The following is a 12341-nucleotide window of genomic DNA, read 5'->3' as shown; positions in this document are numbered from 1 at the left end:
GGGGCGCTGCGGCCGCTTTAGTTGCTGTTCTGGTTCTGTCAGAGGATTAAGTTGCTCTTAAAATGCCTGAGCCGGCCAAGTCCGCTCCCGCGCCCAAGAAGGGCTCCAAGAAGGCGGTGACCAAGACGCAGAAGAAAGGCGACAAGAAGCGCAAGAGGAGCCGCAAGGAGAGCTACTCCATCTACGTGTACAAGGTGCTGAAGCAGGTGCACCCCGACACGGGCATCTCGTCCAAGGCCATGGGCATCATGAACTCCTTCGTCAACGACATCTTCGAGCGCATCGCCGGCGAGGCGTCGCGCCTGGCGCACTACAACAAGCGCTCCACCATCACCTCGCGGGAGATCCAGACGGCCGTGCGGCTGCTGCTGCCCGGCGAGCTGGCCAAGCACGCTGTCTCCGAGGGCACCAAGGCTGTCACCAAGTACACCAGCTCCAAGTAGGGCGCCTCGGATCGTCAGTTTTAACCCAAAGGCTCTTTTAAGAGCCACCCACAGACTCCCCAAAAGAGCTTTAACACTTTAGCGTCTTGGTCTTCTTAGTTGTGAAAGCATACTTAAACCATGGAGTTGAATAGACATATTTAATTAGTTATAAGAGCTTGCAATAATTGAAGATCTCGGGAAAGTGCCTGATTTTTTTTTTTGTTGTTGTTTTAATTGAAGCTAATTCTAATGTGTTAAATATCCTTAAGTATTGGCATTCATTTTTTTTTTCATTAAGTGTAAAGCACTGTTAAAGTTCTTTTCAGCAGTGATGTAAGACACGGTATATGATACATGTACCATCATAGATATGAAAGTCACATGTCTTCCAGTAGCTACATTCACACACCCACCCCCAAAAATGACTATGAGGGGAAAAGACCCTCATAATTTTTGCTCTATAGCTTTGTTGGGATAAATTCAGCTTTAAAATTTTCCCTTCTGCATGAGAAGACAGGAAGCAGCTTTGTAGATCAGAAGATAAGGGCTAGGAGAAGCGAGGATACCTCTGAGATGGGGTAGTCCCTCTTGGAGGACGAGCTGCTCGGAGACGCCTGGACCCGGGATTACCGGCAACCGCGGTGCCAGCGTGGGCTTTTCGAAATTTTCCAGTCGCCCAATGAGCGGCTGTGGTTTCTCCCAGCAGCCAATCACAACCGTTCCCCGGCTGCTCTCATGGAGCCACGGGGGTGGCTCCACGGCTCTCCATCTCCATTCTCTGCCCTCCTACAGGGCGCAGAAGCCCCGTGATCAAAGTGGCTTAGGACAGCTGCCCGGCAGAGCTCCTGCCGCTCCAGCTGCGCCGCCACCAGGCCAGCAGGGTGCGGAAGAGGATCGCTGGTAGCTCTACCCGCCTCCCGCCCAGGCAATCTCCTTCTCAAAAAAAGCAGGTCAGTGAAGTCACTCAGAAGCCAAGACCTGTCCCATGACAGCGCTGCCAAGCGGAAAGGTCATTGCCAAGGAAGAGAAGGAGCCGTGCTGACAGTTCCCGACTACGGTCACTAAGAGGTGTGGCCATCGCACTCGTGCTGTTAGGAACCGCGCTGCTTAAAGCACGGAAAGAAGCCTCCTCGCCCCGGAGCCGGACCCGCCCTGAGCTGTCCCTTTTAACACAGACACTCTCTTGCGGTGCTCAGAAAGAGTGGGCTTTTAGAAAGCTTTTTCGGAAGGAATGTAAACTTTATTTTCTAAGTCTTAGCGTAACCATGGCCGGAAGTTTAGCGTCCCATGCACTCCACAGACGAACGTCCTACACGGATAGTAGCCTGTGTGTAGTAGCTCTGCTGCAGGCACGGAGCTCGGCTACGGAGTGTAACAGCCCTTTTTCGGACAATAGTGGGTGGCTCTTAAAAGAGCCGTTGGGTTTAAGCATTTCCACTTCAACACTTCACTTCTTAGGCGCCGCCTTCTTCGCCTTGGCTGCTTTGGGCTTGGCCGCCTTGGGCTTTGCTGCTTTGGGCTTCACCGCCTTTGCCTTGGCCGGGCTCTTGGCTGATGCCACCGCCTTTTTGGGCTTGGCAGCCTTAGTCGCCTTCTTGGGGCTCTTGGCCGCTTTCTTGGTCGCAGCGGCCGCCGGCTTCTTGGCTTTCTTGGGGCTCTTCTTCACCGGCGCAGCCTTCTTGGGCTTCTTGGCGGCACTGGCGGGCTTCTTAGCCGCCGGCTTCTTGGGCTTGGCCGCGGCCGTGCGCTTCTTGGGAGCTTTTTCCTTCACTTCGCCGGGCTTCTTGTTGAGGCGGAAAGAGCCGGAGGCGCCGGTGCCCTTGGTCTGCACCAGGGTGCCCTTGCTGACGAGGCTCTTGAGCCCCAGCTTGATGCGGCTGTTGTTCTTCTCCACATCGTAGCCGCCGGCGGCCAGCGCCTTCTTGAGCGCGGCGAGGGAGAGCCCCTTGCGCTCCTTGGAGGCGGACACGGCCTTGGTGATCAGCTCGGTGACGCTGGGGCCGGCGGGCTTGCGGGCTTTGGAGCCGCCCGCCGCCTTCTTCGGCTTCTTGGCGGCGGCCTTGGCGGTGGGGGCCGCGACAGCGGGAGCGGCGGCGGGAGCGGTCTCCGACATCACTGCAGAGACTTCTTCCTAATCAAAAGAAAGTAATTGGGCTACAGTAACCCCGATGCCTGAATTTATAGCGAAGCGGGGATCTGTGATTGGTGCTTTGCAGAGCCCGCCTAACTGTTAGCCAGGAAGAGCTTTCCGTGCTCCGAGTCTGTGTTTCTTCGGAGTTATAAATTCAAATTTTTTGTAAATTGCGTGTCACGAAATCACCCCAGTTTCTTCGGGATGTGAAGAGAAGACGTTGGACTCTCATTCGGGGAAATTTCTTGCCGTTGGGACCGCAGATGAGAGAGAAAAGATGTATTAAACCCCGCGTTGTGAAGCCAGAGAGACCCCAGGAACGGCAAACTTTTGTTTTTCCTTTTAAATTAAAATAAAACACGTATATAAAAAGTCTCCCCCGTAATGCAGGTATATTCTTTAGGGGGTTTTCTCCAAATTAAGATAGAAATCGAGGGGGAAGCTTCAGTATTTTTGTCATAAATTGATTTCAAAGAGAAGGAAGTAACACAATTTCGTGGCTGAGCTTTGAATACGGGTAAAGATTCGACTCCCTTAACCATATCTTTAACTATTAAGGATACAGTATTTCCACAGAATTTCGTGTTTGGGGAAAATAAGAGACCTTCGGAGGAATAGATATAATGTTGAACAGTGTCTAGAACTTGCCCGGGCTCTGTTTTTTAGTGGTGTTCTGTAAGGGAATAGCAAGATTTTGATATTTTGAAAAATAGTTTCTGTTTATGAAAAGAAGCTGTCAATACCTAATTAATGTGTATAAACTTCGTATTAATTGCTAGTTTAACACTTTCTCAGTTACAGTAGTCTATACTATTATTCTTTAAGACTTACAGAATTCAGAGACAGATTTGTAGGGGAAAAGTGTCGATCAGATATAGATGCACTAATGTGTGCCACATACCACTTAGACGTTAATGGAGCCAGCTGAAGCCTCGGCTCTCCCAAAATAAATTAAATAATGTGGAAATCTGGCCTGCGTGAACATAATGCTTCAGAGTCAATATTACCTATAAATATTTGAACTCAGATTGTTGTGGCTGTTTTCTTTTTTCATAAGTTTCATAAATCCTGCCATTCTCCCCTTTAAAGGAAAACAATTGACAGCTTATATTCTCATCCATATTCTCAGAATCCTGAAATATTATTCAGACAATCCTCATCAATTATAATCAGCTTTAATTATTATGAGCCCACTTAATTATTAAGTCTCAAAAAAATGACAGCAGAAATGAATACTTTCTTTTAAAGTTCTGCTATGAATATTTTGGGTCATTTATTTATTAAATCAGAAGATAAAAGCCTCAATTCCTTCTAGTTAAAAATCTGGCATTTTTTTTTTTTTGCTTTGACTTATAAATAAATTAAGCCCAAACATAATATTTTGCTCCATTGTACTTTGTTGAAACTTGTCCTGCAAAAGGTCAGTGAGCTATTTAGCAAAAGAGCACCTCTTCTAGCATGGATGAAATTGATATTCTAGAAGACAAGTAGTGTGTTATAAAAGGCCCTGGCATTCAAGTTATGCTTAATAGTAAGTAGTTTTAGTTGAAAAGCAATAAATTAAAATTGCAAATATAAATGAGATACATTAGAGTAACAAAAGTTAAAACAATAAACTATCACTTTTTCATATTCGCTTCTACTTCTAATTTTATTTTGTTGTGCTTGCATGCAGGCCAGTTCATAAACATTTTCTAGGAGAGGAGAAGAAGGGAAAAGCACAGAAAGGGGGAGATTAGGCTCTTTGCTACCCCACAGCAAAAAGCAGACTGTAAGGCATAACGAAGTGGGCTGTAAAATCTGCCACTCTTCTCATGTGGACACGACTGAACCAGGAAGGGTTGTCATCTATCTGTATCTGTTTCATGTAATGCACATTCTTCTGAGAATAAGGACTGAAAGAAATTTAATGTTCCTTAATCTCTGTAGGTTTGATGATTTAATGTTACATCTTTAGAAATCTAGGTTATTACACTTGAAACCAGTCATGAAGATAAGAGCAACTGGGAGTGGACAGTAACAGCTGGTGCAAGAGTGCAGCTGTAGCCCCAGGAGTGGGTTCTCTTTTCCAGCTCCATCCCTCTACATGCACATACTTGGGCAAGTTTCTCTTCAAGCTCATTCTTTGTAAACCTGTTCTTAGTCCATCAGGAGAGGAGAAATTTCGTTCTCTCCCCAACAAGCAGGCTGAAGGTTAAAGACAAAGACAGGAGGTAGAAAGAGATGAAAGAAGAGCTCTCAGAGCTTACTCTGTAAGTAGCAGCAGTCACATGAACTGCATTTGCAGCACGTCAGGATTGCTGTCATTTGTCTGTGACAAGTTTTAAAGGGACAAGATTGTCGCTAGTTTTGTGAGGAAAGCAGATGTAGAAGGAATTGATCTGAGGATTTCAAGGAGCAGAATTCCTGACTTCTCCCACTTATATTTCTGGATGGGTTTGTGTAAATCAGTGTGTCTTCTAAACAGTTCCCTGTTCTAGGTGCCAACTATTTTAAGTGGCAGTTGTGAATTTCTTTGCTTTTCCCTGGTAGACTGAGGCATCAGAATACTTGGCAGCTGGCCTTTGTCATTATGTGCCAGCATCCTTTATTGTATCTGTTCCTTAACCATCAAATCAGCACTGCTCTGCACAAAGCATTATTCCTGCCCCATTTCTGAACAGTGAGAATTTTCCTAGTCTTATCAACCATTTTTGCAAAAGGCAATTATATTTTAAAGAGAGGAGCTTTAGAGATAGGAGGTGTTGTGAAAGGGGAAGGCTTTTCTGAGATTATTTCCTCATCCCCATTGTTCCCTGGCCCTAGAAATGACATTTTCTAGTTAATTGGATAAAATAAACTTTCAGAAGCTATGAATAATTTTCAGGTTTGCATTGCAGGAAATGACTGTTAAATGCAGCACTGGACCAAAATAACAATTCTCAGCTTTTAGAAGGACTAATCACAATCTACCTTACAAAAAACATTGATTTTGACTTGGGTGTTTTGCAGATAAGAGAAAAAGAAAACAAAGCAAAGCCAGCATCTCACCACATAAGTAAGCTGATAAATGATAGATTATGGAACAGTTTTTCAAACTGACAGAAAAGTTTTCTTACTGTCAAAAAACTTTACTTGAAAAAAAAGTTTTGAGAATGAGTTGGTAATAAAAATTGTTTGCAGTTTCCGTTTGAAAAGACAAATACTTAAATGTGACTCCTCTCATAATAAATTTAAATCAACCAGCACAGATTGAAATTTCTGTTTTTTATTTCCAAGCACTCTTGTCCAAATGCAGGCTCTCTTTATTTCCTACTTAGGACCTCAAACCAATTTCTTATGCCTCCTTAAAATGTATACCCTTACTTCACAAAACCAGAACCTCACTTCCATGTATCATCACAAAACATGCCCTGGCTTCTTTCATAGCCTAGCAGTGCTAGTGCAGATTACAGAAGATCCTACAAAATGGCAGTGTATTTTCCAGTACAAAAATCTTCAAGCAAAAAAATAGTTCACATAAAACATAAGAAGTCATTCCTAAAATTTTATAGCAGAGGAAAGACTTGACTGTTTTATTATCAAGACTACATGGCAGAGAAATAGATTAGATACTAAACAAATTGATGCAAATTAGACATTCACACTGCAGGAAAAGAACAATCTGGACAAAATGATTGGCCAAATTTAACTGAAAGGCTACCTTCATTTAATTACTATTACTATTGTTAAGATGGGGAGACTCAGAGAAATTACAAACTTTTGAATGAAGCATGCTATCTTCTTGACAAAGAATGATCTTGCAGACATTCAAATAACCATTCTAAATATTCATAATCAAATCACCATACCAAGATCAAAAGACATCAGTCAAATCTTTGGCATGATGTAACTATGTCGATGATAATGACTGATTTAGCAATTATAAAGTTTATACTGAGTTAAGATATCAAAGGTCTGCCAATAGTAATGAAGCCCGTATCCTTTTTGATATACGCTTCAAATAAGCTAACAAAAAAATACTGACAAATATTTCAGTGTTAGGAAAATAACATCTCCTAAAAAATATACTATGTTTTCTAACCTGACACCTAATGCTGTAGGTCCTACCCTCATGCTGAAAGAGTCATTTAGAGCAGGGACACACTACAGCCTCTCTGAGCAGCCTGTTCAGAACATTCTTATGTTTAAGTAGAATTTCCTTTGTTTCAGTTTGTGCCCATGGCCTCCTCTCCTCAGCAGTACTTATAAGACACTGGTTCTGTCTCCTTTATTTCCCTCATCAGGTATCTGAACACATGGATAAGACTCTTGTAATCCTCTTTTTCTTCTGGCTGAAAGAAGAAGAGCTCTTTCAGCCTCTCCTTATATGAGAGATTCTCCAGCTCCTTAACCATCTTTGTGGCCCTTTGCTATTCTAACTACAGTTGTGTCCAAGTCTCTATTGCACTGGAGATCCCAGAACTGGACTCCCAGAAAGGACTCCAGATGTTTCTCACACTGGTAGTGATTGGAGGGAAACCACCATTTTCCTCAGTACTGTTGTGCAAATAATTTTTCTCTTGGTTAATTTGTGAAACCTATGTAGAGATTAGCCCTGAATGTCAGTCCTGTCACTTCTTGAATTTTGGTAGTTAAATAAAAGTATCTTTAAAAATCATTGTTACCTCTCCGGCAGTCCTCACTTTCAAGACTTGACAAGAGCAGTTTGAGCTACCTTTATTTGGCTCAGTGATCATGTCATCTGTGACTGTAGGACTTGTTAAGGCTTGTCAAAGTCCTGGTAAAACCACCACTTTTGAAAAAACTGCTACATTGTAGAGTGATCAAAAGGTAGGGAAAAGTGACTCTCCTGCCTGCAATAACTGCTAAATCTTTGCTAACCAGCAAAAAAAAGGACAACCGTACATTTTAAGGAGTAAGCCTCAAAATATCCATCTCTGTCAATAAAAGGACAGCCTATAGCATCAAAATATTCATTCCAGCTTCTGAAAGCCTTTGGATCAGAAATCTGTCTATAACCAAGTTTTACTTCTCTCCACCCATCCCTCAGACAGAGAATCATTAGTATTAGTAGTAGTATTAAACATAGGAATCCCAGTTATGATCAGGATTTTGTTCTTCTAAGTTACGTAGACCATAAACATTGTATTGTTTTCAACTGAAGAAAAAGAGGAAGGAGGTAAATACAGAAAATTAGGTACAGAGACCTACATGCAAAAGCATGGAAATGTAACCCTATCTGTAACTCTCACCGAGCACCTGAAAAAAAATGAGATGTGTTATCTGAAATTATGCCACCTGCCTAACCTCTCAGGTGCACAACACAGACAAGTGACAATTCTTTTTTTGGTAGTCAAATTACACTGTTTCAGTCAGAAATGGAAATTAAAAGTAGACCATCAATACAGAAAATCTACATCCAAGGATGTAGAAATAGGATGCCAAAAGATTACCTGTGATAACATGCAGTAGGCCCAGGTCTGCACTCAGCCTATGCAGCCACCCTGTTACTCTTAAGGTATCTGAAGAATATGGGCAAGAACTAAGAATATGATAAGGCATTCTGGGTTACAGATTCATTCATTGCTCAGGTTTACAGACTCAGCACACCCTGGGGAAAGAATGTATTATTAATATTGAATTGTACTAATTACCAGCTCAGCCAGATTCAAGAAAGGTATGAATAAAACCAAGAATAAACAGTATTCAGAAATTGGCTTCTAAGGCATAAGGGAAGAAATTAAAGACATTGTTAACTGGCTTGCTGCAAAATTAACTGCAGAAGAAGTCTCAGCAGAGGATGAAATGTCTCTTTAGAGCTGTGTAGTACACTGCAGATTTTCGCTCTCTTTCATTTTATTTCATTTAGAGAAATATATTAGAAAATTAAACTAATAATCAAGAAAACTTGGTCTAGCACGCGCACACACAGATGGATAGAAAGTTATATTAAAATATAACATGATTGTCAACTATGAAATTAAAATGGAATGTCAAACAGAGTTCTACAAGGATCAGTCCTGGTGTAATTTTATTCATGACCTGAGTTATAGTCTACAGGGCACGCAAAGAAGTGCTACAGTTACCAACAAGCAAAGAAATGCTGGAATGGTGGAGAATAGTTTATGCACTGAAAAATGCCTGACAAATTGGAGACACTGTGTTCAAAAATATGTCAGATAGTTCACCTGGAATGATATATATCAGTTTCATAAATGTTGGACAGTAGCAGCTGACTAGCAGCTGAGTAGATCTGGCTTTTCAGGTTATAGTTATAAATTGTGTTACTAGGTATTAGTTTGGAACACAATGACATCATCTACAAGACAGACAAAGATCTTCCTCTGTAGTCAGGAATGTTACAGTCTCACTTGGAGTTTTAGGCCTAATATTTAGTACTAAACCTCAGGTAGTGAGAAGTGAGCAATAAGAGAATAAAGAGAAGAGAGCAACAGTAATTATCAGAGAGGTCTAAGAACCATTCCCTAATGGAAAGGAACATAGTATTGGAGGTCCCTAACTCAAAAAGAAGGCTGAAAAACTGAAATATCTTCTCAAACACTAAAAAAGTGAAAAGGAAAGACATCATCTTTCTTCAGTATGCACTGTAGGAAAAACAAGAAGCAATGTTCTTCAGTGGAGCAGTGAGGAGATAATTCCTAATATGGAGTGAGTGACACACTAGAAAATGTTACTTGGGAAGACAGTGAGGTTTCCAAGAATCAATGATACTGAGCAACTATCAGAGATAAAATGTGTTTAGTTGGCTCATGATGATGGGTAGGGAACAACAAAAATTGCTGTTTTCTAGATACTGGTAATTACGGAACTATAGATTAGGGAAAGTCTAGGTGGACAGAAAATGAGTGCAGTATGTAATACACTTGACATTTAGTAATGTCTTTGGAACCATCTCACACAGCATTCTCTTTAGGGATCTGAGGGAGTATAACCAGGATCTGCAGGCTATTAGATGTTTGAATACTAACAGTAGAACAGGGCCAAAGGGCTGTAGTTAACAACTTAGTGACTGCAGGCACTCAGTAAAGAAAAGAATGCCACAGAGCTGAATGAATACTTGATATTAATTTACATTATCAGTAATGACCTGGATGATAAGAGCCTTTAGCATGTGTGAATGATACTGTGTTAGGGGTATTAGATAAAGCCAAAGTAAGACATTCAGTTATAAATGACTTCAATAAACCTGAGGCAGGGGACAAATGAAATCTTGTGCAGTTACAAATGAAATCTTGTGCAGTTTGTCAAAGAAGTGCAAAGTTCTGCACGTGAAACAGAGCAGCTACCTGCATCAGCATGGCCTAGGAAATGACTGGTCGGACCTGAACAGAACCTGGGGGCTGTGGTGAATTTCTTTTTTGCTGCATCCTTAAAGACAATCTCGCTGCTGCATTCAGAGCCTAAGAAAACCCTGTAAGCAGCTGGGGTTTCCAACCAAAGTATTTGGTTTTCCAACCAGCTATTACTGTAACAAAGACAATGCACAGCAGTAGTGTCTGGAGGCACCGACACAATGAACGTCATCTTTTGCCAGACTTGGCTTCTTCCAGAAACACGCAGAGCAAGACAAAATTCAGTACATTCCTACAGGGATGCCCACAGTAGATTCATAACTTGGAAAATTATGCCCCAGTGACATTGTTTGGACAAGGCAGTAATTCAGCTGCTGTTAAGTACTTACAACTCTGTAGGAGTTGGCAGAGTTCAATGGGAAAACTTACTGCCCAGTGTAGCTCTGCAGGAGCCCAGACAAGGAGAGGAGCTGATCAGTCTTGGCTGTGCAGAAACATTTGTACTTACAATGCTTTCAAGGTACATCTTCCTATCTTAATCAATGGTCAATGTATCAGGACACCTGCGCTGCTTCAAGTGCCAGATTAGAAAGCACAGTAAAGATTAAGAGAAGCAGTCAAGTGCCAGCTGTGGTTGCTGAAAAGCTGGTTTGCTGTTTGCTATCCCTTATCCAAATGCAAAAGTAGATTTGCATGATGTGCCACAGAGTTCTGAACTCCATGGACCATCCTGTTCCTGGGGAACTGGAGTACCTGTTGAAGAGGTCTGACAGGGATCGATCCTTCATTGTCTTTCTAGAGCAAGCACAGTGCCCAGGAAGGAAAGCAACATGGGCAAAGCGGCACTCCTATTCCCAGCCACAGGCTAATTGACCCCGTCCCTTCTCTCCAATATACTAAACCAACTTCACAGAAGGAACTAAGTATAGTACTATCTTCCCAACACTTCAAATCTCATCTGGGAGTTCCTCCAGTCTTTCTGCATAGACCTACTCAGTTACACTAGATATTCAGTGCACCTAACAGCACCCTGCTCATGCCAAGGGAGCAGACAGGCTGCAATCAAAAGTCTTGAGTGGATGTATTCTAAGAGTATGACATGAGGCAGAGGGACCTATGTATCCTAGTAAGGCTGTGTGTTGTGCATGACGTGGCGGGGATGAGGCCCATGAAAGCCATCACCTTCCAAGGCAGAGTGAGACACATCATACTACTCCAGAGTCATGCAGGCTGGCCATGAGCAGTTGTCCTGACAGTTGGTAAATTGTTGTGTGAGAGAAATGCCCCAGAAAGTACATAAAAATGCACTTCTAGTGCAATTCTAGTACAAACAGCATTGCTTTGAAGGGAACTCTGGAACATCTGGACCAGTGAGGAGGAGGTGTGAGTGATGGCAGGGCCACGCAAGTGCCTCGATATCAGCGCCTGCCAAGCATAACATTCCTCCGGAAGTGCGTGTGCAGTGTCCCTTCCTGTGATCTGGTGTTGTAGGGACTAATCCTATGATGTTGTTTTCCATGAAGAAACAGCACTGAGCTCCTGCTGGTTTGCAGAGCAGCACAGCAGTGACTCAGACAACATGCGCTTGCCCTTGCTCACAGCTGGTGTGGTGCAGAGGAAGAGAGATGACTTCTCAATGGTTTTGTCTCTGTGTGGATCATCACCTGATCTGTAAGGAGACACTCTCTGTGCATGGCAATCTGCATCCTCAAAGGTCAGCCCTGGCTGCTGGGCCACAACAGAGGTCTCCTCTTGATTTATCAGTCCCTATGTAGTTTCCGCACTTGCCAGTGAGAAGAAGGTTAGAAATAATCCAAAGCAGGGCTGCAGCTCAACCTCTTGTATCTCTGGCTGAGAGGAGCCTTTAAACAAAAAGATGAGAAAGGGGCTTTCCACCTCTGACTGTCTCAGCTGGAAGGGAAAGGAGAGGGGAGAGATTAAGTTAGTTATCAAAGAACCTATCATTAGATTAAATCTATGATCGCGGTTCCCCTAAATCTCTTGTCATACGTGTCAAATATCTATCTATTTGACCGCGATCAACATATTGGGAAGGTAATAGCTGTAACATTTAAACATTATGTGACATTGTTTGCTAGCTTAACTTAAGCAACAGAATCCACTTCTGCAAATAAGTTACTGCCAAGAGATTACTTCCAAATGGCAAATCTACACATGCAAATACTGACTTGGGCCTCAGTCTCAAGATAAATGCTTTCTGTGATTAAAATATTTCTTGCCAAAATCATGTGGTCTACTTCATCTCAGTAACCACAGCTTTGTAGTATAGCTTACATGCTGAACTCTTGATGGTTTATGTGGGCACAGGGGTCTAGAGAACGAGGTGTGCTGGGATGGATTTAGAAGCCTGAAGTATATCAAAGAGTTCAGGTCTTGTGCAGTTTACTATTTTATCCACATGTAGAGACAGGACCCAGTTGACCACATCTCCATGCTGTCAGAATTGAATACTGTCCAACCTGGTTCTTT

At 42.6% G+C, this 12341-nt stretch overlaps 2 protein-coding genes across 2 annotated transcripts; one reads left to right on the top strand and one right to left on the bottom strand.

Moving 5' to 3' along the window:
• The first annotated feature begins 29 nt into the window (after positions 1-29).
• LOC104057275 (histone H2B 1/2/3/4/6) lies at positions 30-687 on the top strand. Its single transcript, XM_054074720.1, has one exon. The coding sequence runs from the start codon at positions 63-65 to the stop codon at positions 441-443; it is 381 nt and encodes a 126-aa protein (XP_053930695.1). The 5' UTR covers positions 30-62; the 3' UTR covers positions 444-687.
• Positions 688-1627: 940 nt separating this feature from the next.
• On the bottom strand, positions 1628-2583 carry LOC104057276 (histone H1.10). The gene has a single exon (XM_009558610.2). It carries the CDS (start codon positions 2536-2538, stop codon positions 1873-1875), a length of 666 nt encoding a protein of 221 aa, XP_009556905.2. The 5' UTR covers positions 2539-2583; the 3' UTR covers positions 1628-1872.
• Between the last annotated feature and the right edge of the window lie 9758 nt (positions 2584-12341).

Source organism: Cuculus canorus, chromosome 1 (assembly GCF_017976375.1).
Source record: "Cuculus canorus isolate bCucCan1 chromosome 1, bCucCan1.pri, whole genome shotgun sequence".
In the NCBI taxonomy this organism is placed as follows: domain Eukaryota; kingdom Metazoa; phylum Chordata; class Aves; order Cuculiformes; family Cuculidae; genus Cuculus; species Cuculus canorus.
Note: the sequence above shows the minus strand (reverse complement) of the source record. Positions and strands in the feature narration are given on the sequence as shown.